This window comes from Hyla sarda, chromosome 2 (genome assembly GCF_029499605.1).
Source record: "Hyla sarda isolate aHylSar1 chromosome 2, aHylSar1.hap1, whole genome shotgun sequence".
NCBI classification, from domain to species: domain Eukaryota; kingdom Metazoa; phylum Chordata; class Amphibia; order Anura; family Hylidae; genus Hyla; species Hyla sarda.
In genome coordinates this window covers 25,799,497-25,821,049 of record NC_079190.1, presented here as the reverse complement: position 1 = coordinate 25,821,049, position 21,553 = coordinate 25,799,497, and the positions used below count along the sequence as shown (strand labels likewise).

The 21,553-nt window shown below is 45.7% G+C and overlaps 1 protein-coding gene across 5 annotated transcripts in view; it reads left to right on the top strand.

Annotated features, from left to right (window-relative positions):
* The window catches only part of GRM5 (glutamate metabotropic receptor 5), a 349,284-nt gene extending 329,012 nt beyond the window's left edge, over positions 1-20,272 (top strand). For 2 of the 5 annotated variants that reach the window (XM_056561402.1, XM_056561401.1), the window contains exons 9-10: positions 2,086-2,139; positions 18,295-20,272. In XM_056561402.1, the coding sequence (XP_056417377.1) occupies positions 2,086-2,139; positions 18,295-19,114 (874 nt within the window). In that variant the 3' untranslated portion in view covers positions 19,115-20,272. The remainder of the gene's footprint in view (positions 1-2,085; positions 2,140-18,294) is intronic. The other 3 variants (XM_056561404.1, XM_056561405.1, XM_056561403.1) reach the window with 3 other exon arrangements.
* The last annotated feature ends 1,281 nt before the right edge of the window (positions 20,273-21,553 follow it).

Here is a 21,553-nt window from a genome sequence, read left to right as displayed (position 1 = left end):
TTCCATCACCCGTATTCAGATTTTTATGAGACCCATACATTTTTTCATTTTTCCACGCCTTATTTTTTAGAGACTAGTTGTACTTTTTACTGGCACTAGAAACAAAACAAAAAGAAAGATTTTTTTTTTAATTATTAACAAAAAAGTAAGGGTTCACATACATATGCTACCTTGACTGATTAAACCTATTGTTCAATATACTGATGAACCTATGAAATGTTTAGTACAGTGATGAATACTATTTAAAGGGGTTGTCCGGGGTTGAAATAATTTTTTTATATATGGCAGGGGATTGTGTGAAAATACAAGAGAAATATTACTTACCTACCCCAATCTCCCAACAGATGTCACTCCAACACTTCTGGTCTTTGCTCCTCAACACTTCTTCCTGGTTCCTGTGACATGTCCTCACCTAAGGAACTGCCCCATTCAGCCCAAGTAGTGTCGTCCTGTCCTTGTTTTTGTGGGGACAATATGTTACAGGAACCAGGAAGAAGCGAAAACCTGAAATGTTGGAGTTGCAGCTGTGTGGGATGAAGGTAGGAGAGTATCGCTTTTTTATTTTTACACCACCCAGCTAAATAAATAGATTGATAGACGTTGTTTTCTATGTGTAGAAAACCCCTTTTAAAGGGGTACTCCGCTTCCCAGCGTCCGGAACATTGATTTCCAGAACGCTGTGTGCGGGCTTCCGTGTTCACACCCGCCCCTTCATTACGTCATGCCCCGTCATGTGACATCACGTCCCGCCCCCTCAATGCAAGTCTATGGGAGGGGGGCGTGACGGCCGTCGCGCCCCATTCCCATAGACTTTCATTGATGGGGCAGGCCGTGACGTCACAAGGGTCGGGCCTGAACACGGAAGCCCGCACACAGCGTCCAGGAACTCAATGTTCCGGTGTGAGGTGGAATTTTTCAGACGCTGGGGAGCGGAGTAACCCTTAAAGGGCTTTTCTGGGGAAAAAAACATTGATGGCCTATTTTTAAGATAAACCATCAATATTATTACCTATCCTTAGAGAGGCCCTCAATATCAGATCAGTCGCGGGGTCCAACCCCTTTGGACCCCAATCGATAAGCTGATTAAAAAGGACTTTGTTCTTTGGTAACCATTACCGGCTCTTCAGTGTTTACCAAGCACAGCTTAAAATATGTTGTAGTGGCTGTGCCTGGTACTGGTGCTTGGTCCCACTCATTTGAATGGAACTGAGCTGCAGAGAGTAGCATGTATGTAGCAGCACCTGGTAAACAGTGATGAGGCTGCAGGGCTCGGCCTTCAGTCAGCTGATTGTGAGTGCTAAGATTCGGACCTGTACTGATCTGATCTTGATGGTGTAGTCTGAGGATAGGACATCAGTATTAAAATTCTAGAAAACCCATTCAATAGCGGTTCAAGACGCATCCTCATGGACCAGAACAACTACAGTGAAGAGGCTGTTGCCTTTGTTCTACTGACTGGTATAGGTCCGAAGAGTTGGAGCCCACAAAGATTACACATATTTTCTATAAAATCATTTTTAAGGTTACCCATCACATTGAAAGTGTAGTCCAATATGCAGGTATCATGTTATAGAGCAGGAGGAGCTGAGGGGAAGATATATACAATACAGTACAATCTGCAGGTATCATGTTATAGAGCAGAAGGAGCTGAGCAGATGATATGTACAATACAGTACAATCTGCAGGTATGTTATAGAGCAGGAGGAGCTGAGCAGATGATATATACAGTACAATCTGCAGGTATCATGTTATAGAGCAGGAGGAGCTGAGCAGATGATATATACAGTACAATCTGCAGGTATCATGTTATAGAGCAGGAGGAGCTGAGCAGATGATATATACAGTACAATCTGCAGGTATCATGTTATAGAGCAGGAGGAGCTGAGCAGATGATATATACAATACAGTACAATCTGCAGGTATCATGTTATAGAGCAGGAGGAGCTGAGCAGATGATATATACAATACAGTACAATCTGCAGGTATCATGTTATAGAGCAGTAAGACATCTTTCTAACTGTTTATATACATTACCTTTTTTGTTTTGTTTTGTTTTATTAACCCATCAAACTTTCTTTATTCTAGCATTTCATTTACTCCTGGGCCTACTCACTCCTATTGTCAGCAACCAATCGGAATGTAAGAATTTATTTTAAAACTCTAATCTCTGTTGTGTAGTTCTAGACAGGGCCAAACAACAAAAACCTTCCAGCCTAGCCGCTTCGTGTCTCGTTCGTCCGTGTAGTGTGTGTCGTCTCAGACGTGATCACTGTGTGTCGAAAAGCTGCATTTCAGCTGGATAGCACCATGGGGCTGAAAGCTACTGAGATGTGGTGACCAGAAGGGCATAGCTATTTTGGAGATTATAGAGAATATTTTCTATCTCCATTGTAACGTAATGGTTTTCATAAATTTTTTAGAAAAAAAATATAAAAAATTGTGTATGCCTGGGGGTGTTCTGAATTTTATTTTTTCACTATGGGAGGAGCTTTCTGTTGTGCTCTTTGTTGCCCTCTCCTGAGATTCCAAAAGAGGCACAAGGTACTTGACAAATCTACAATAATATTGGTAAAAATAAGCATCTGAAAGAGATGCATAAAAATGAACTATTTTATCTAACAGGAATTGTTCTTTAACCTCTTAAGGACTCAGCCCATTTGGACCTTAAGGACTCAGACAATTTTATTTTTACGCCTTTGTTTTTTCCTCCTCCCCTTTAAAAAATCATTACTCTTTTATATTTTCATCCACAGACTAGTATGAGGGCTTGTTTTTTGCGCGACCAGTTGTCTGTTGTAATGCCATCACTCACTTTACCATGAAATGTATGGCGCAACCAAAAAAATACTATTTGTGTGGTGAAATTTAAAAGAAAACAGCAATTTTGCAAATTTTGGAAGGTTTTGTTTTCACGCTGTACAATTTATGGTAAAAATGTTCTTTGTGTGTTCGTGTGTTCTTTATTCTTTGAGTCAATACGATTTGAGTCACACTTTTCTATTACTGTTGCGCTTAAAATCGCAAACTTTTTAACCAAATTAGTACATTTAAAATCCCCCTATTTTGAAGACCTATAACTTTTTCATTTTTCCGTATAAGCGGCGGTATGAGGGCTCATTTTTTGCGCCGTGATCTGTACTTTTTATTGATACCATATTTGCTTAAACAAAACTTTTTTATTACATTTTTTATAAAAAAATTTTTGGAATAAAATGTTATAAAAAAGCAGCTATTTTGGATTTTTTTTTTTCGTTCACGCTGTTCACCGTACGGGGTCATTTACATTTTATTTTATTAGTACGGATATTTACGCATGCGGCGATACCAAATATGTATATGAAATAATTTTTTTACACTTTTTGGGGGTAAAATAGGGAAAATGGGACAATTTACGTTTTTATTGGGGGAGGGGGTTTTTCACATTTTTTTTTTACTTTTACTTTTATTTTTACACTCTTATAGTCCCCATAGGGGACTATTTATAGCAACCATTCGATTGCTAATCCTGTTCAGTGCTATGTATAGGACACAGCACTGATCAGTATTATTGGTCATCTTCTGCTCTGGTCTGCGGAAAGGCAGATCAGAGCAGAAGACTCCCGGAAGACAGCGGAGGCAGGTGAGGGGACCTCCGACTGCTGTGCAGGATGATCGGATGGCCACGGCAGCGCTGCGGGCGATCCGATCATCCTGTTAAGTGATCGCGATGCTGCAGATGCCGTGATCTGTATTGATCACGGCATCTGAGGGGTTAATGGCGGACATCCGCGGGATCGCGGGTGTCCGCCATTACCGGCGGGTCCCTGGCTGCAATCCACAGCTGGGACCTGCCGCGCATGATGCCGGCATCGCTCCGATGCCCGCGACTATGCTCAGGACGTAAATGTATGTCCTGGTGCGTTAAGTACCACATCACCAGGATGTACATTTACGTCCTGCGTCGTTAAGGGGTTAAGGAATAATAATAATAAAAATATAAAATACCGGACATCTATCTGTAGGCATCTGTAGCCATTTTGGTACTGGACAGGTTTTGGTTTCACTGGGTGAGATACTTTTGAGGAAACTCTGGGTTGATGGGAAAGAAACCCCGAGCGTTTACCAACAGATGGGTTTGGTTCGGCCAATAATCCCTTGTCAAATTTCAATTTTCTTTAAAGGGAACCAATCATCAAATTTTACCATATATAGTGAATGGCAACGTGTTCTATATGATAAAATTGTCTTCCTTCTCATACATGGGAGACTTGCTGGTAACGATGATGAAGTTTGAAAGGTGTCCCCCGCCGGCCAATAAGCAGTCCCCTGAGTAGGAGCCATGCTCTTATAGTCTTATCTGCTTGGACTGGAATCACGACCCCATCAGCATGATTGACAGACCCCGTCACCGCTCTGTTCTCTGATGGGACTAGAAGAGGATGGCTGACACCCAGAGGACTACTTATGGGGCTGCAGGGGACACCTTTTAAACCTCATATCTTCGCCATTGCTTCTAGCAGGAATGTCTCCCAGGCATGGTAAGGAAGAAGAGTTTACCATATATAATGTGTTATTTATATGGTAAAATCTAATGACAGGTTCCCTTTAATAGTTGAAACATTAAAGAAGCATTCCAGGGTGTAGTTTTTCCCCATATGACGCACACATTATCATCACTGGTCCTACAGCACAATCTGTTTCATTCCAGCACAGCTGCATCCATATGTTCATTACTGTAACTTGGTCATGTGATCACCAGAATGACCCACACAAATTTACAGTGCTTAAAGGGTTACTCGTGACGTCATATCTCACACCCTGCCCCTCATGATGTCACACCCTGCCCCCTCAATGCAAGTCTATGGGAGGGGGCGTGGCAGCCGTCACGCCCCCTCCCACGGACTTTCATTGAGGGGGTGGGGCATGACATCACGAGCTCCCTGCGCCAGCTCCAGCGTTTGGAACAGTTTGTTCCATACGCTGAGCTGTGTCAGAGGAAGTGGTCAGTTCTGAGTCTGAAATACTGATCTCGACTGGCAGGACCCTCCTCGTCTTGGAAGGAGTGCTTCTGAGACATGCAGAGCGTGAAAGTAAGCGCTGCGGAGCAAAGCAAGTAAGATCTTTTCTGCTCCCTGGACAACCCCTTCCTTGGAGTTGCAGTCTTGCAACAACCGGAGGTCCACAGATAGAACACTATTCTTGTGGACCTCTGAACATCTGTGCAAAGCAAAAAGTGTCCATTGATTTTCATTGGATGTAATATAATACTGTAAGTCCCATGTGGTGGCCCCACAGGAGAACAAATGCTGCCAGGTTCCTGTGCGGATTATATGCGATTGATGGGCATCCAAGCAGAATGAAACCTGCAATAACAGACTTTATTTTTGGGGGGACATTGTCCAAAATGGACAACCCCCATAAGCCTTAGGTAAGTACCTTTTTGTTGGGTTCCAAATAGAGCAGCTGTTTTCACGTCTAATCCCTGGCACCTAATGAATAACAAAATAATTCTCCTGTTTCTTTGCTATTGTACTATTTATAGACAACTTTTATTCTTGCAACACAATTTGAATGACTGCCATAGTAGGGGATCTATTTCCTTCTAGGTGACCCCAATGGAAAAAAATGTATTCAATAGGACGAATAAAATCTAACACATGGAATCAATGAAACACTAAAAAAGGATGCATAGAACCTGTCTCTCGTGCATTGTCTGTCTATTTAAAAAAAATGTTTCTACGTTTCAATGGAAAGTTTTTAAATGTGTTATCCTATATTTGTAAATGTTGTGTTCTTTTGTCCTTTTTCTTTCAAGTATGGGTTTCTTATGGTAAGTAAAGTATATGAAGCGGTACGACTCCAGTACCATGTGTCATGTAGACGTGTTCCTATTCATGTTACCTTCTTTCCCCAATGACCTGGTCTTCCCTTCTAGTGGAAATGTAGTAAATACTTAGATCCTGTTAGTTCCTTGTCTTATAATAGACATCCATAGTATTAGTGGTGGTGTACTCCTTGGTGATATATGGGGTATCTGATTGATAAAAGATATCCATATCAAATGGGGCCCAGTTGACAAGGACTGATTTATAGTTCTATAATGGAATCCATTTTCTGTTATCATAGATTTGTATGTGCCTTCAGCTTTAAGAAGTCTGTTCTTCCAAACTGGTGTGTTAATACGAAGTCTATTGCTGCCATTTTTATACAACCATAAAAGGTTTTTCAGGATTTTCAGTTGATGAACCACTCTTAGGATAGGCCATCAAAGCCTGATCTGTGGGGAATTATCCAGATACAGCATATTGTACCTGGTCTGGATAAACAATAAAGAGGCCTCAATCTACTAAACGGTGGGATTGAGCTTCCATGATCCAAAGTTTCGGCCATTAATTGAAAGTAACAAAAACAAGCATGTAATAAGTATTATACTATAGAATGCATCAAATGTTCTTCTGTTCCTCTGGGTAGCAAACAAATATATACATTTCTATATGTAATATTTTAACCAAGAGGGGCAACTTAGGCTATTGCACTACATACTAAGAGACAGCACACCATGTGGACATTCATAGTATTACACATTATTGCTCATCTTTCTTCCTTGCTAGTACATTTTGATGTTTCTTATGGCTATGTCCTTGGAAACAGTAAGGATATATGAACCTGCCTCATTCAGGCATTCGTTGGATGACCATTGGTTCTTTTGTTGTTCTGTCCAGTTGTCAAGATGTCACCCATTTCCTAGTGCTGATTATAATTCCCCCTTCCGATTCTGTCAACTTACTTTGGCTTTGTTCATATTAAAATTCATGGATCTTATTTTGATTCTAGTTCATCATCTCGCTCCATCCATGTCCATTGATCTGGCTATACCTTTGCCCCAAATATCGTAAACCAAAAATGCTATTGTGTGTTGATTCCAGTTTTCTCCTCTGTCATGTCTTCCATGACTTCACAAACATCAAGGATCAAACCTACTTCAAAAGTAAAGACTGGAGTCTTCTTGGGTCCAGCACCTTAGTCTAGCCTGTTGAATTCCAAAAAGTTTCACAAAGGATCTACTACTTAGGCCTATATTAGAATGTGAATCCTGCTGCAGTTCCACTTCTGCTAGATGTGCATGATTTCACCCAACAACATCTAGCAAGTTAACAGATATGACAAGGTTATCCGAGCACTCTTCGGGATGCTTTCTAGGAGGGTCACTGTCACGATGCCGGCTGGCAGGTAGTGGATCCTCTGTGCCAGAGAGGGATGGCGAGGACCGCGCTAGTGGACCGGTTCTAAGCCACTACAGGTTTTCACCAGAGCCCGCCGCAAAGCGGGATGGTCTTGCTGCGGCGGTAGTGACCAGGTCGTATCCACTAGCAACGGCTCACCTCTCTGGCTGCTGAAGATAGGCGAGGTACAAGGGAGTAGGCAGAAGCAAGGTCGGACGTAGCAGAAGGTCGGGGGCAGGCGGCAAGATTCGTAGTCAGGGGAGATAGCAGGAGTTCTGGTACACTGGCTTTAAACACACAAAACGCTTTCACTAGGCACAAGGGCAACAAGATCCGGCAAGGGAGTGCAAGGGAGGAGACTAGATATAGCCAGGGAACAGGTGGGAGCCAATTAAGCTAATTGGGCCAGGCACCAATCATTGGTGCACTGGCCCTTTAAATCTCAGGGAGCTGGCGCGCGCGCGCCCTAGAGAGCGGAGCCGCGCGCGCCAGCACATGACAGCAGGAGACGGGAACGGGTAAGTGACCTGGGATGCGATTCGCGAGCGGGCGCGTCCCGCTGTGCGAATCGCATCCCCAACGGCCATGACAGGGCAGCGCTCCCGGTCAGCGGGACCGACCGGGGCGCTGCGGAGAGAGAGACGCCGTACGCGCTCCGGGGAGGAGCGGGGACCCGGAGCGCTAGGCGTAACAGTACCCCCCCCCTTAGGTCTCCCCTTCTCTTTGTCTGGTAACTGCCTCCCCTGGGATGAGGACACCGGGAAAGGATGGAGGGATTCCTCAACAGCAGGCGGAACAGCAGGAGTAGGGATGGGGAGGGAGGGCAGAGGGCGAGACTTGGCACGGGGCAGTGTGACACCAGGACGAGGGCCATGAGGGGACACAGAGGTTTGCCTGATGGGACTGGGAGGGGGGGAGAGGTATTTCTTGTGGCAGGCAGAGTCCTTAATGACCTTAGGGGGACCGGATACAGGAGGAACCACAGGGTCACGGCAGGGAGTACTGGGGACCGGTTGAAGGCAGTCCTTGGAACAAGAGGGACCCCAACTCTTGATCTCCCCAGTGGACCAATCCAGGGTTGGGGAATGGTGTTGAAGCCAGGGTAGTCCAAGGAGAACTTCAGAAGTGCAATTAGGAAGGACAAAAAATACAATTTCCTCGTGATGAGGTCCGATGCACATTAGGAGGGGCTCCGTGCGATAACGCACGGTGCAGTCCAATCTGGCTCCGTTGACCGCGGAAATGTGGAGTGGCTTGACAAGACGGGTCACCGGAATGCGGAATTTATTCACTAAGGACTCCCGAATAAAATTCCCAGAAGCTCCAGAGTCCAGGCAGGCCACGGCTGAGAGGGGAGAGCTGGCTGACGTAGAAATCCGAACAGGCACCGTGAGACGTGGAGAAGTCGACTTAGCATCAAGAGACGCCACACCCACGAGAGCTGGGTGCGAGCGTGCGTTTCCCAGACGTGGAGGACGGATTGGGCACTCCACCAAAAAATGTTCAGTACTGGCACAGTACAGACAAAGATTCTCTTCCTTACGGCGATTCCTCTCTTCCAGGGTCAGGCGAGACCGATCCACTTGCATGGCCTCCTCGGCGGGAGGCCTAGGCGCAGATTGCAGTGGAGACTGTGGGAGAGGCGTCCAGAGATCTAAGTCTTTTTCCTGGCGGAGCTCTTGATGCCTCTCAGAAAAACGCATGTCAATGCGAGTGGCTAGATGAATGAGTTCATGCAGGTTAGCAGGAGTCTCTCGTGCGGCCAGAACATCTTTAATGTTGCTGGATAGGCCTTTTTTAAAGGTCGCGCAGAGAGCCTCATTATTCCAGGAAAGTTCAGAAGCAAGGGTACGGAATTGTATGGCGTACTCGCCAACGGAAGAATTACCCTGGACGAGGTTCAGCAGGGCAGTCTCAGCAGAAGAGGCTCGGGCAAGTTCCTCAAAGACACTTCGAATTTCCGAGAAGAAGGAGTGTACAGAGGCGGTGACGGGGTCATTGCGGTCCCAGAGCGGTGTGGCCCATGACAGGGCTTTTCCAGACAGAAGGCTGACTACGAAAGCCACCTTAGACCTTTCAGTGGGAAACTGGTCCGACATCATCTCCAAGTGCAATGAACATTGCGAAAGAAAGCCACGGCAAAACTTAGAGTCCCCATTAAATTTGTCCGGCAAGGACAGGCGGAGGCTAGGAGTGGCCACTCGCTGCGGAGGAGGTGCAGGAGCTGGCGGAGGAGATGATTGCTGATGAAGTTGCGACTGAAGTTGGTGCACAATGGTGGACACTTCCGACAGCTGGTGGGTTAGATGGGCGATCTGTCGGGCTTGCTGGGCGACCACCGTGGTGATATCAGAGGCAACTGGCAGGGGAACCTCAGCGGGATCCATGGCCGGATCTACTGTCACGATGCCGGCTGGCAGGTAGTGGATCCTCTGTGCCAGAGAGGGATGGCGAGGACCGCGCTAGTGGACCGGTTCTAAGCCACTACAGGTTTTCACCAGAGCCCGCCGCAAAGCGGGATGGTCTTGCTGCGGCGGTAGTGACCAGGTCGTATCCACTAGCAACGGCTCACCTCTCTGGCTGCTGAAGATAGGCGAGGTACAAGGGAGTAGGCAGAAGCAAGGTCGGACGTAGCAGAAGGTCGGGGGCAGGCGGCAAGATTCGTAGTCAGGGGAGATAGCAGGAGTTCTGGTACACTGGCTTTAAACACACAAAACGCTTTCACTAGGCACAAGGGCAACAAGATCCGGCAAGGGAGTGCAAGGGAGGAGACTAGATATAGCCAGGGAACAGGTGGGAGCCAATTAAGCTAATTGGGCCAGGCACCAATCATTGGTGCACTGGCCCTTTAAATCTCAGGGAGCTGGCGCGCGCGCGCCCTAGAGAGCGGAGCCGCGCGCGCCAGCACATGACAGCAGGAGACGGGAACGGGTAAGTGACCTGGGATGCGATTCGCGAGCGGGCGCGTCCCGCTGTGCGAATCGCATCCCCAACGGCCATGACAGGGCAGCGCTCCCGGTCAGCGGGACCGACCGGGGCGCTGCGGAGAGAGAGACGCCGTACGCGCTCCGGGGAGGAGCGGGGACCCGGAGCGCTAGGCGTAACAGTACCCCCCCCCTTAGGTCTCCCCTTCTCTTTGTCTGGTAACTGCCTCCCCTGGGATGAGGACACCGGGAAAGGATGGAGGGATTCCTCAACAGCAGGCGGAACAGCAGGAGTAGGGATGGGGAGGGAGGGCAGAGGGCGAGACTTGGCACGGGGCAGTGTGACACCAGGACGAGGGCCATGAGGGGACACAGAGGTTTGCCTGATGGGACTGGGAGGGGGGGAGAGGTATTTCTTGTGGCAGGCAGAGTCCTTAATGACCTTAGGGGGACCGGATACAGGAGGAACCACAGGGTCACGGCAGGGAGTACTGGGGACCGGTTGAAGGCAGTCCTTGGAACAAGAGGGACCCCAACTCTTGATCTCCCCAGTGGACCAATCCAGGGTTGGGGAATGGTGTTGAAGCCAGGGTAGTCCAAGGAGAACTTCAGAAGTGCAATTAGGAAGGACAAAAAATACAATTTCCTCGTGATGAGGTCCGATGCACATTAGGAGGGGCTCCGTGCGATAACGCACGGTGCAGTCCAATCTGGCTCCGTTGACCGCGGAAATGTGGAGTGGCTTGACAAGACGGGTCACCGGAATGCGGAATTTATTCACTAAGGACTCCCGAATAAAATTCCCAGAAGCTCCAGAGTCCAGGCAGGCCACGGCTGAGAGGGGAGAGCTGGCTGACGTAGAAATCCGAACAGGCACCGTGAGACGTGGAGAAGTCGACTTAGCATCAAGAGACGCCACACCCACGAGAGCTGGGTGCGAGCGTGCGTTTCCCAGACGTGGAGGACGGATTGGGCACTCCACCAAAAAATGTTCAGTACTGGCACAGTACAGACAAAGATTCTCTTCCTTACGGCGATTCCTCTCTTCCAGGGTCAGGCGAGACCGATCCACTTGCATGGCCTCCTCGGCGGGAGGCCTAGGCGCAGATTGCAGTGGAGACTGTGGGAGAGGCGTCCAGAGATCTAAGTCTTTTTCCTGGCGGAGCTCTTGATGCCTCTCAGAAAAACGCATGTCAATGCGAGTGGCTAGATGAATGAGTTCATGCAGGTTAGCAGGAGTCTCTCGTGCGGCCAGAACATCTTTAATGTTGCTGGATAGGCCTTTTTTAAAGGTCGCGCAGAGAGCCTCATTATTCCAGGAAAGTTCAGAAGCAAGGGTACGGAATTGTATGGCGTACTCGCCAACGGAAGAATTACCCTGGACGAGGTTCAGCAGGGCAGTCTCAGCAGAAGAGGCTCGGGCAAGTTCCTCAAAGACACTTCGAATTTCCGAGAAGAAGGAGTGTACAGAGGCGGTGACGGGGTCATTGCGGTCCCAGAGCGGTGTGGCCCATGACAGGGCTTTTCCAGACAGAAGGCTGACTACGAAAGCCACCTTAGACCTTTCAGTGGGAAACTGGTCCGACATCATCTCCAAGTGCAATGAACATTGCGAAAGAAAGCCACGGCAAAACTTAGAGTCCCCATTAAATTTGTCCGGCAAGGACAGGCGGAGGCTAGGAGTGGCCACTCGCTGCGGAGGAGGTGCAGGAGCTGGCGGAGGAGATGATTGCTGATGAAGTTGCGACTGAAGTTGGTGCACAATGGTGGACACTTCCGACAGCTGGTGGGTTAGATGGGCGATCTGTCGGGCTTGCTGGGCGACCACCGTGGTGATATCAGAGGCAACTGGCAGGGGAACCTCAGCGGGATCCATGGCCGGATCTACTGTCACGATGCCGGCTGGCAGGTAGTGGATCCTCTGTGCCAGAGAGGGATGGCGAGGACCGCGCTAGTGGACCGGTTCTAAGCCACTACAGGTTTTCACCAGAGCCCGCCGCAAAGCGGGATGGTCTTGCTGCGGCGGTAGTGACCAGGTCGTATCCACTAGCAACGGCTCACCTCTCTGGCTGCTGAAGATAGGCGAGGTACAAGGGAGTAGGCAGAAGCAAGGTCGGACGTAGCAGAAGGTCGGGGGCAGGCGGCAAGATTCGTAGTCAGGGGAGATAGCAGGAGTTCTGGTACACTGGCTTTAAACACACAAAACGCTTTCACTAGGCACAAGGGCAACAAGATCCGGCAAGGGAGTGCAAGGGAGGAGACTAGATATAGCCAGGGAACAGGTGGGAGCCAATTAAGCTAATTGGGCCAGGCACCAATCATTGGTGCACTGGCCCTTTAAATCTCAGGGAGCTGGCGCGCGCGCGCCCTAGAGAGCGGAGCCGCGCGCGCCAGCACATGACAGCAGGAGACGGGAACGGGTAAGTGACCTGGGATGCGATTCGCGAGCGGGCGCGTCCCGCTGTGCGAATCGCATCCCCAACGGCCATGACAGGGCAGCGCTCCCGGTCAGCGGGACCGACCGGGGCGCTGCGGAGAGAGAGACGCCGTACGCGCTCCGGGGAGGAGCGGGGACCCGGAGCGCTAGGCGTAACAGTCACCAGTGCCTTGTATGCAATCTCTGCACATTCCTTCTTCACCTCGTACTCGTGGCTGGCCCATGAGACCTGTCATGGATGCATATAATTCAAGGTACTCACATGCTTATGTAGTTCTCTTTTAAAGAGTTCTATCAGTTTGGGGATTAAATGATTAATTCATCTCAAGTCTTCGTAACTTCTAAGCCACCTTCTAGAGGGCTTTGAAGAGCCAGATTGCTCTGCATCTGCCGCCACAGCTATCTCGTGCTTCAAAAGGAAGACTTAATCAGTCAACATGTCCTATGTTTATATTAACATATCTGAAATCCTTCCGAAAAATGAAGTAGATGGTCATTGATGTGTTGGAAACCCTTACATGATACATTAAGAATGATGTTGCCCAAATTGTGCTTCCACGGTTTTTAGGTGACCTTTTCTAGCCTTGGCACTCACACATTAACATTCACTTTGAGGAACATCTGCTTTCAGGAAAGAGAAAGTCACCGGAGACAGTGCATAAATCTGTGACATTTCAATGAGTATCTAAGTAGCCTATAGTCTTCCAACTCTTTAGGATCAATAAAGCAGGCAAATCTAAGTGATTTTAGACATCCATTTACTGCATTACCTGAATGGTTAGAATCTGCTTTGTTTCATACTTAGTATTGAAAAAATTAGGATAGACACGTATTATGCTGCTGTGGGAAAAGTGTTGGCTGAATGCTTGGCTGTATCTGTAGCAGAACAGCTGGTAAGTGACTCTGTGATTTGTTCTTATCTAAACAAGTGGATAAGATTGTCACACTCACCTTCTGCTCTCCTAGCAGACCCCAGAGCCCTGCTCCTGCTCATTGTTCTCATGTGTCCTCCAGTCTTCATGCACGTACCCTCTGGTCCTGCCTCTAGCACTTCTTCCTCTGTCAGTCATCTGTCTGCCCAAGCTACTTAACAATTCATCTGCCACCATTCCTTCCACAAGCTAATAGGTACCTGTGATTGTTCTAAGGCATTCTACAATCCAGTTTACTCATTGCTGAACTAGGTTGCTTCTAAACCATGTCTCTCTATCTCTCCGCCACCCGTCTTAATCTTCTGACTACCTACCATATTTAAAGAAGTCTGCTTGCCCTGACCTTCAGCTCCTCTATTATGAACCTCCCCTGACTTCACCTTGGCCTGTCTATTTTTTTATTCTTCTATGTTGGTACCTTGCTATAGTATTGCATTATCCAACTATTAGGACAGGCCTACAAATGTCATAGTGTTCCCTAAAGACCTGCACTCCGCTGGAAGCCAACCAGTGTACACCCCTCTGTGAAGATTCTCAAGACTACTGCATTTACCTCAAGAAGGGCTAGAGGAGAGACAGTTTCAGGCACCCCACATACGGTGACTGTGCCTTCACTTGTTGTGGAAGATACATTTTCTAGGTTTTAAGAGCTGTTCAGTTAATTATACAATCCCCATCAAGAGCACCCCACCTTTTCTACAACAGGACAGTACCCACAGTGCTTTCCAGGGGACATTAAACCATCTACACCTATTGAGCACCTCCGTCATTGCGTCTGGCCATGAAGCATGGTAGAGTCCACTGAAGGCCCTCGTGTCCACCTGCCAACCCATCAAACTGTCTACTGTGGGGCTCCCTCTGGGTCACCACAATTTGTTCTATCATGAGCCATTGCTAATACAAACTACTCTTAGGGTAGAAACCTGGAGACGCACTGCAGAAATATTCAGATCCCTGTTAAGGATTTAAAGGGTTACAATGAGAAAATCCCTTAGACAGTGTTCTCAAGTCTAAAGCTAAATGCATCACAACCCAGGGCATCCCCACCATTTCAGGTTGGCTTCGTACCAGACACATATCAGACCGTATAGCTCTTTTATTTCAAGTACCACTCGGCTGACCATGTCTACTGAGGTTATCTTTACTTTCATGCAGGAAAATCCAGTGAGACTATTACTATTAGGGTTTGAATATACATGATCAACTTCTGAAATAGAATGCCGTTCATCTACAGCATATTCTAAATATTAGATCTCAATGGCATTAGTCTAAAAATTTTAATGTTGAGCAGAAAGGACATATGTTAGCTAATATCTTTTTTTTTTTATTATATTTTTACTGAAATCTACTTCAATATTCTTTCTGCGCTGAAGCTGCTTTCTTGGCCATGATTCTTCACGGGTCTGAAGGTGTGAACTGGCCCATATCTTTCCCAAAGTCCTAGTTGGGAATTTTTGTGGTACTCTATCTTAACCAAAAGTTCAGATGTTTCATTGCCAACAAGGCTTTATAAGAATATCTGTATTTGTTTCCTATTTACAGCCAGTACTCAGGCTGGAGGTGTGATGTCATAGGCTTGGTGTCCATCATGCTATAACCAGAGTTGTCATCTGTCAGAATTTGCCATTATCTTCTTAAGGGAAATACTATCAAAGATGTGAAAGATGTAAGGGCCACTGTCGGCTAAATTCAATTTCCATGTTGTGGCTGTAGGATTCTCAAAGATATCTGAGGAAATCATCTGTTATCTGCTTAGGCCATACACCCTACTGGTAAACCACATATACCAGGATCATTACTATAACCAGGTTATCAAGTATAGTTGTCTATAAAGTTAGGTCCCCTTGGAAAGATCCCATGGTTCAGTAATCTTTTGAGATGTTAACTTTTGTATTCTAGGGTGGTATGACCTCTAAAAGTTTGCCAGTATGAAGTTCACCACCATTTTTGGTTTTTGTTTAGAAGTTCACTGCTCAAAAAAATAAAGGGAACACTAAGTTAACACATCCTAGATCTGAATGAATGAACTAATCATATGAAATACTTTCGTCTTTACATAGTTGAATGTGCTGACAACAAAATCACACAAAAATTATCAATGGAAATCAAATTTATCAACCCATGGAGGTCTGGATATGGAGTCACACTCAAAATCAAAGTGGCAAAAAAAAACACACTACAGGCTGATCCAACTTTGATGTAATGTCCTTTAAACAAATCACAATGAGGCTCAGTAGTGTGTGTGGCTTCCATGTGCCCGTATGACCTCCCTACAATGCCTGGGCATGCTCCTGATAAAGTGGACAGTCTGTGGTGCAATGTGGCATTGGTGGATGGAGCGAGACATGATGTCCCAGATGTGCTCAATCGGATTCATGTCTGGGGAACGGGCGGGCCAGTCCATAGCATCAATGCCTTCCTCTTGCAGGAACTGCTGACACACTCCAGCCACATGAGGTCTAGCAATGTCTTGCATTAGGAGGAACCTAGGGCCAACCGCACCAGCATATGGTCTCACAAGGAGGAGACCATCTCGGTACCTAATGGCAGTCAGGCTACCTCTGGCAAGCACATAGAGTGCTGTGCAGCCCCCAAAAGAAATGCCACCCCACACCATTACTGACCCACCATCAAACCGGTCATGCTGGAGGATGTTGCAGGCAGCAGAATGTTCTCCATGGGGGTCAACAGGAGGATGTTGCAGGCAGCAGAACGTTCTCCATGGCATCTCCAGACTCTGTCAAATGTGCTCCGTGTGAACCTGCTTTAATCTGTGAAGAGCACAGGGCGCCAGTGGCGAATTTGCCAATCTTGGTGTTCTCTGGCAAATGCCAAACGTCCTGCATGGTGTCGGGCTGTAAGCACAACCCCCACCTGTGGACATCGGGCCCTCATACCACACTCATGGAGTCTGTTTCTGACCGTTTGAGTGGACACATGCACATTTGTGGCCTGCTGGTGGTCATTTTGCAGGGCTCTGGCAGTGCCCCTCCTGATCCTCCTTGCACAAAGGCGGAGGTAGTGGTCCTGCTGCTGGGTTGTTGCCCTCCTATGGCCTCCTCCATGTCTCCTGATGTACTGGCCTGTCTACTGGTAGTGCCTCCATGCTCTGGACACTACGCTGACAGGCACAGCAAACCTTCTTGCCACAGCTCGCATTGATGTGCCATCCTGGATGAGCTGCACTACCTGAGTCACCTGTGTGGGTTGTAGACTCCGTCTCATGCTACCATGAAAGCACCGCCAGCATTCAAAAGTGACCAAAACATCAGCCAGGAAGCATAGGAACTGAGAAGTGGTCTGTGGTCACCACCTGCAGAACTACTCCTTTATTGGGTGTCTTGCTAATTGCCTATAATTTCCACCTGTTGTCTGTTCCATTTGCACAACAGCATGTGAAATTCATTGTCAATCAGTGTTGCTTCCTGAGTGGACAGTGTGATTTCACAGAAATGTCATTGACTTGGAGTTACATTGTGTTGTTGTATCCCAGTGATGTCATGAGATGGAAAATGCTGGAAACTTGGCCCATTTTGGTTTCCATTGCAGTGTTTTATCTCCAGTTGTGCTAGGTGTAAAAACTTATCTGAAAGGCCTGACCCATACTCTGTTTTCTGGTTAACTCCATGGTCTTTTGATGGTCTTCAGTGGTATTCTGGTTATGATTCCCGATTTCATGGTTTACATTTCTTTGATTCTCACGTTCTTCCTCCTTCTGTAAGTGTGTCTAAATCTTGACTTTACCATTTTTTACCCATTCCATTCTGCCCCTACCTGTTTCCTGGTGACAATCCAAACTACATCCCAACTATGCTACCTGCCTTCCCTTGTTCTGGAAGCTACCATTCTGAGGGCTGGAAACTAAGGATTTATGTGTAGGGAAGACTCTAGCTCTTTGCAAGGATGGGTGGATACTGTACCTATAGTTTAGCCTACAGTCCATTCATAGCTACTAGGCATGTAGACTAAGTGAAACTCATCTATAGGTGTTACATATAAAGCCTTAAGCTGGCCATACAAATTAAATAGCCGACGGCTGACAGCTATCTCTCCTAATCTCTACATATACATGCCGAGTGATACCCACATATCATGCAGTGCATGCATTTGTTCTCAATATGGCTAGGTTAGAAATGCTCTCTCGACATATATGGCGCCAGCTTACTTCCACTAAGATCAGACATGTTAAAATACAACTGCCAAACCCAAACCCAGCATCTGCTATCAGGGGAGTCAGAAGGCTCAAAATTGGTGGGTTTAGAGAAGTTAGTTATCAAACATATATGGCTAGCTGTACACCAAGTCATTCTGGTGATCCCTAAAGCCTTATTACGATTTAGTAACATATGTACAGGGGCAGAACTATATGGGTGCAGATGAAGCTGTCGCATCCGGGGCTCTGGTGCCTAGGGACACATAGGCTCCTATGTCATATGGAATGATACCAGTATTATAGATGGCACAAGGTAGATCGGGGGCTCTGTTGTAGATTATCCAATGAAGCCCAGGAGCTACAAATGAACATATATCCAACTTTTACTCAGCATACCCCAGGTTTAACTTTTAGTGCTGTACAGGTTTGGTAGTTTTTAAGAATTTAGTAGATGGCCTTATATGCAGCTTTACTATAAGTTACTACAAGCCATATACAGTAATAATTGGATGACATTTTGTTAAATAAACCACAGCATCATATCTTAAAATATTAAAGCAAATAGATTAAAAAGTGTTCGATGGAAAGACAACATTTAATGCAATTTGATTTCTCCATATTTACATAATTCTTCAATCTATTGCAGCTCTAATGGGAAATCCGTTACTTGGGCACAAAACGAGAAGAGCAATCGGGGTCACCATTTATGGCAGCGGCTCTCTGTCCATGTCAAGAAAAAGGATAGTACCAACCAGACGGCTGTGATAAAGCCCTTCTCTAAGAGCAGCACAGAAAACAGATATATTAGCACTTCCTTTCCCGACTCCAGTGCCAAAATGCTGTACGATGTTTCCGAAGTTGAGGAGCATTATCCAGTGCAGTACCGACCGCAGACTCCTTCTCCTATCAGCACTGTAAGTCAGAGAGCTGCTTCTGTTACCCGGACAGATGACGACATCCCATCTTTTCATTCGGATACTGCCCAACGGAGCGGTTCTTCTCAAGGTTCCTTGATGGACCAAATCAGCAATGTTGTGACCCGATTCACCGCCAATATCAGTGAGCTAAACTCCATGATGCTTTCTTCCAACACGCAAGGAACATTGGTGCCCAACCCTTTATGTTCTTCCTACCTGATTCCACGGGAGATCCAACTTCCCACCGCTATGACCACCTTTGCAGAGATCCAGCCAGCCCCGGCCATTGAATTTAACGGTGGGTCAGTTTCTGCCAGAAAGTCCTCTTCAGACAGCGTCAAAGATAGCACTTCAGAAGCACCAGTAGTAAAGCAAGATGTTGAGGAGTTGGTGGCTTTAACACCTCCTTCTCCTTTTAGAGACTCTATTGACTCAGAAAGCACTTCCCCTAGCTCCCCAGTTTCAGAATCAGCTCTTTGTACCCCATCTTCACCTAAGTATGAGAACATGATCTTGAGAGACTACTCTCAAAGTTCTTCCTCGTTGTGAATGTAAATTATACTAGTCGGATATCAAAAATCGGCAGTATGTATACATGATAGGGGGAGGGTTTCACAGACCTTGTTTGCACAGGCAGCTGGTGCTCCTTAAAGGCAGTACCAGATTAAAGGTCCCATCTTCCCATGCAGAGCAGTTTTGTTAGAGTGGCCTTAAAAAGTGGTTTTTAAGAAACACTTGAGGACACATGAGGGCTGGTAAGGAGTTGAACGTAGGGTGTAGGAGGGTATTACAAGTGCTTTGATGTAATGTTAGAGTTGGCTGTTTTAAAAAAAAAAAATATTTAAACAGAGTGGATTGTATCAGCTGTAAAATATATTGTCTTGTTTTGCTTTTGATTCTCTTCCCAGAAGTGAACCTTGATCTTTTATCGAGATTGGAAGACCAAACATGAATGTACATTTTCTTAAAGACTCAAAAATCTGGGACCAAAATGGCAGGCAGTTTTGTATGAAGAAACTATAACACAAAAAAATATCACGTCAAACAAACAAACTTACAGAGCATCTCGATCCGTATGGAATGTTTGATACCTGTCACGAATAGATGACTCTTTGCAACCGATGACTATGTACAATGTAGGGCACAACGAGCAACATGTCAATGAAGTTTTCTTTTTTTTTCTTTTTGTAAATATTCTTCATTCATTAACCTTTCATTAGGTTAAAAAAAAAACATCGGACTGGAATTTATTAACAATGAATTATATTGTCTTTTTTCACCGTGTTGCCGACAATACTAAAGTAGCAAAAAAAAATATTTTTTTGGAGTACTGTTTTGTATTTTCCCTCCTAAGGGGCGAGTTGTTTTGGTGAATATAATATTTATAGCAGAATTGTTTAATTATGGTGTTCTTGCATCCCTACGTGTCAAATGCTTTTTTTTTTCTAATGATTTTTTTATTGACAAAAGAATATTTGTGTTTTTTTCATTGCTTTTTGCATGTTAAAAAAAATGGGAAAAAAACAAAACAAAAACAAACTCAGTGCTACTCGAATAAACAGAAAAAAAATGACATGTTATTGGCAAAGCTTTTAATACATTGTGTCAAAGCCTTGAATACATTTACTATAATAACCATAAAGCCATGGTTTTATGTGGCTTGGCTATTTGTATATTATTTTAACCTTGAACTGTGACGAATTTGGATTTCAAAGCAATACAAAGTAAGGATTACATCTCCTTAAAACCAGGATTTTTGTCCATAATCTATGAAAAAAAATTACAAAACGTTACAGTCATAGGATGATGTTGTTTTTTTTGTATACTTAAGAGAACTTTGCTATTATTTCGAAGCAGTTAAAATATATATGTAAAAATGAATATATATACTTACATAGTTCCAGAAAAAAAAACATATCAGTTTTTTTTTTCCAGCTATCCTCAGGTGCCAAATACAATAATACAAAGGATAGCATGTTTATTGTTTAATTGCAGGTGATGACAATGGAAAAAGCCTTAAAAGCAGAATGTAGGTTTACAAGCCTGATATCCACAAGATTGTGTAAGGTATGCTGTCTATAAGAGAAAATATTGAGAATTTTTTTTTGAAGAAAATGCAAGGCTCTAAGCATATTAGTTTACCTTTTAAAGGGGATCCGTCACAATGAAAATGCAGTCCTATCTGCAGGTGCCATGTTTTAGAGCAAAATGAGCTGAAAAGAATGATATACATAGTTTTGGGGGAAGATTCAGTATAACTAGTAACTTATTCAATTAAACCTTTTCTTATTGTGTGCTTAGGAGTCCAGTGGGCTGTCCTATAGTCAAACAGAGACGGAGTAGGACCCTTGTACTGAATACGTTTCCAAAAATATGTATATCAATCTGTTCAGCTCCTCCTGCTCTTTAACATGCTGCCACCAGATTGGACTGAATTTTCAATGCAACAGGTTCCCTTTAAACTGTATATATTCAAGGTAGCCATTTTGTGGTCTGAAACATGGACAAAAAAGTAAAATAACATGAACTTATTTTGGCCTGGTCACTTTACTGAGACATGTTAAGCCTCATGCCTAAACGATACCACCAGATGTTCCTAAACATATATTCAGCTCACACACCAGAGTATCAGAGAATCCTCTGGAGGGCCCTGGTTCTAAAACACTGATGGGTCTCATAAGTACTTACAAGCCCATTTGGTGTCAACCATTTTTCACTAAGCGCGCTAGTCCAACGTTTCAGGCCCACGTGATCTTCCGCTCCAGTGTGTGTGTGTGGGGGGGGGGGGGGGAGACAAAGGCTACGGTGGACGGTACAGTTCCCTGCCGAAACCATACCATGATTAGCAAAGTTCTGTGCACAAGCCCTTTTCTGATGTACGGAACTTGTGCAGGAAACATCGTTGAGCGTAGAATGGTTGCCTCGATAATTGTTCCGCCCAGTGTAGCCTGCATCTCCCCATGATGGAGTTGAAGATTGTGTGGGCCT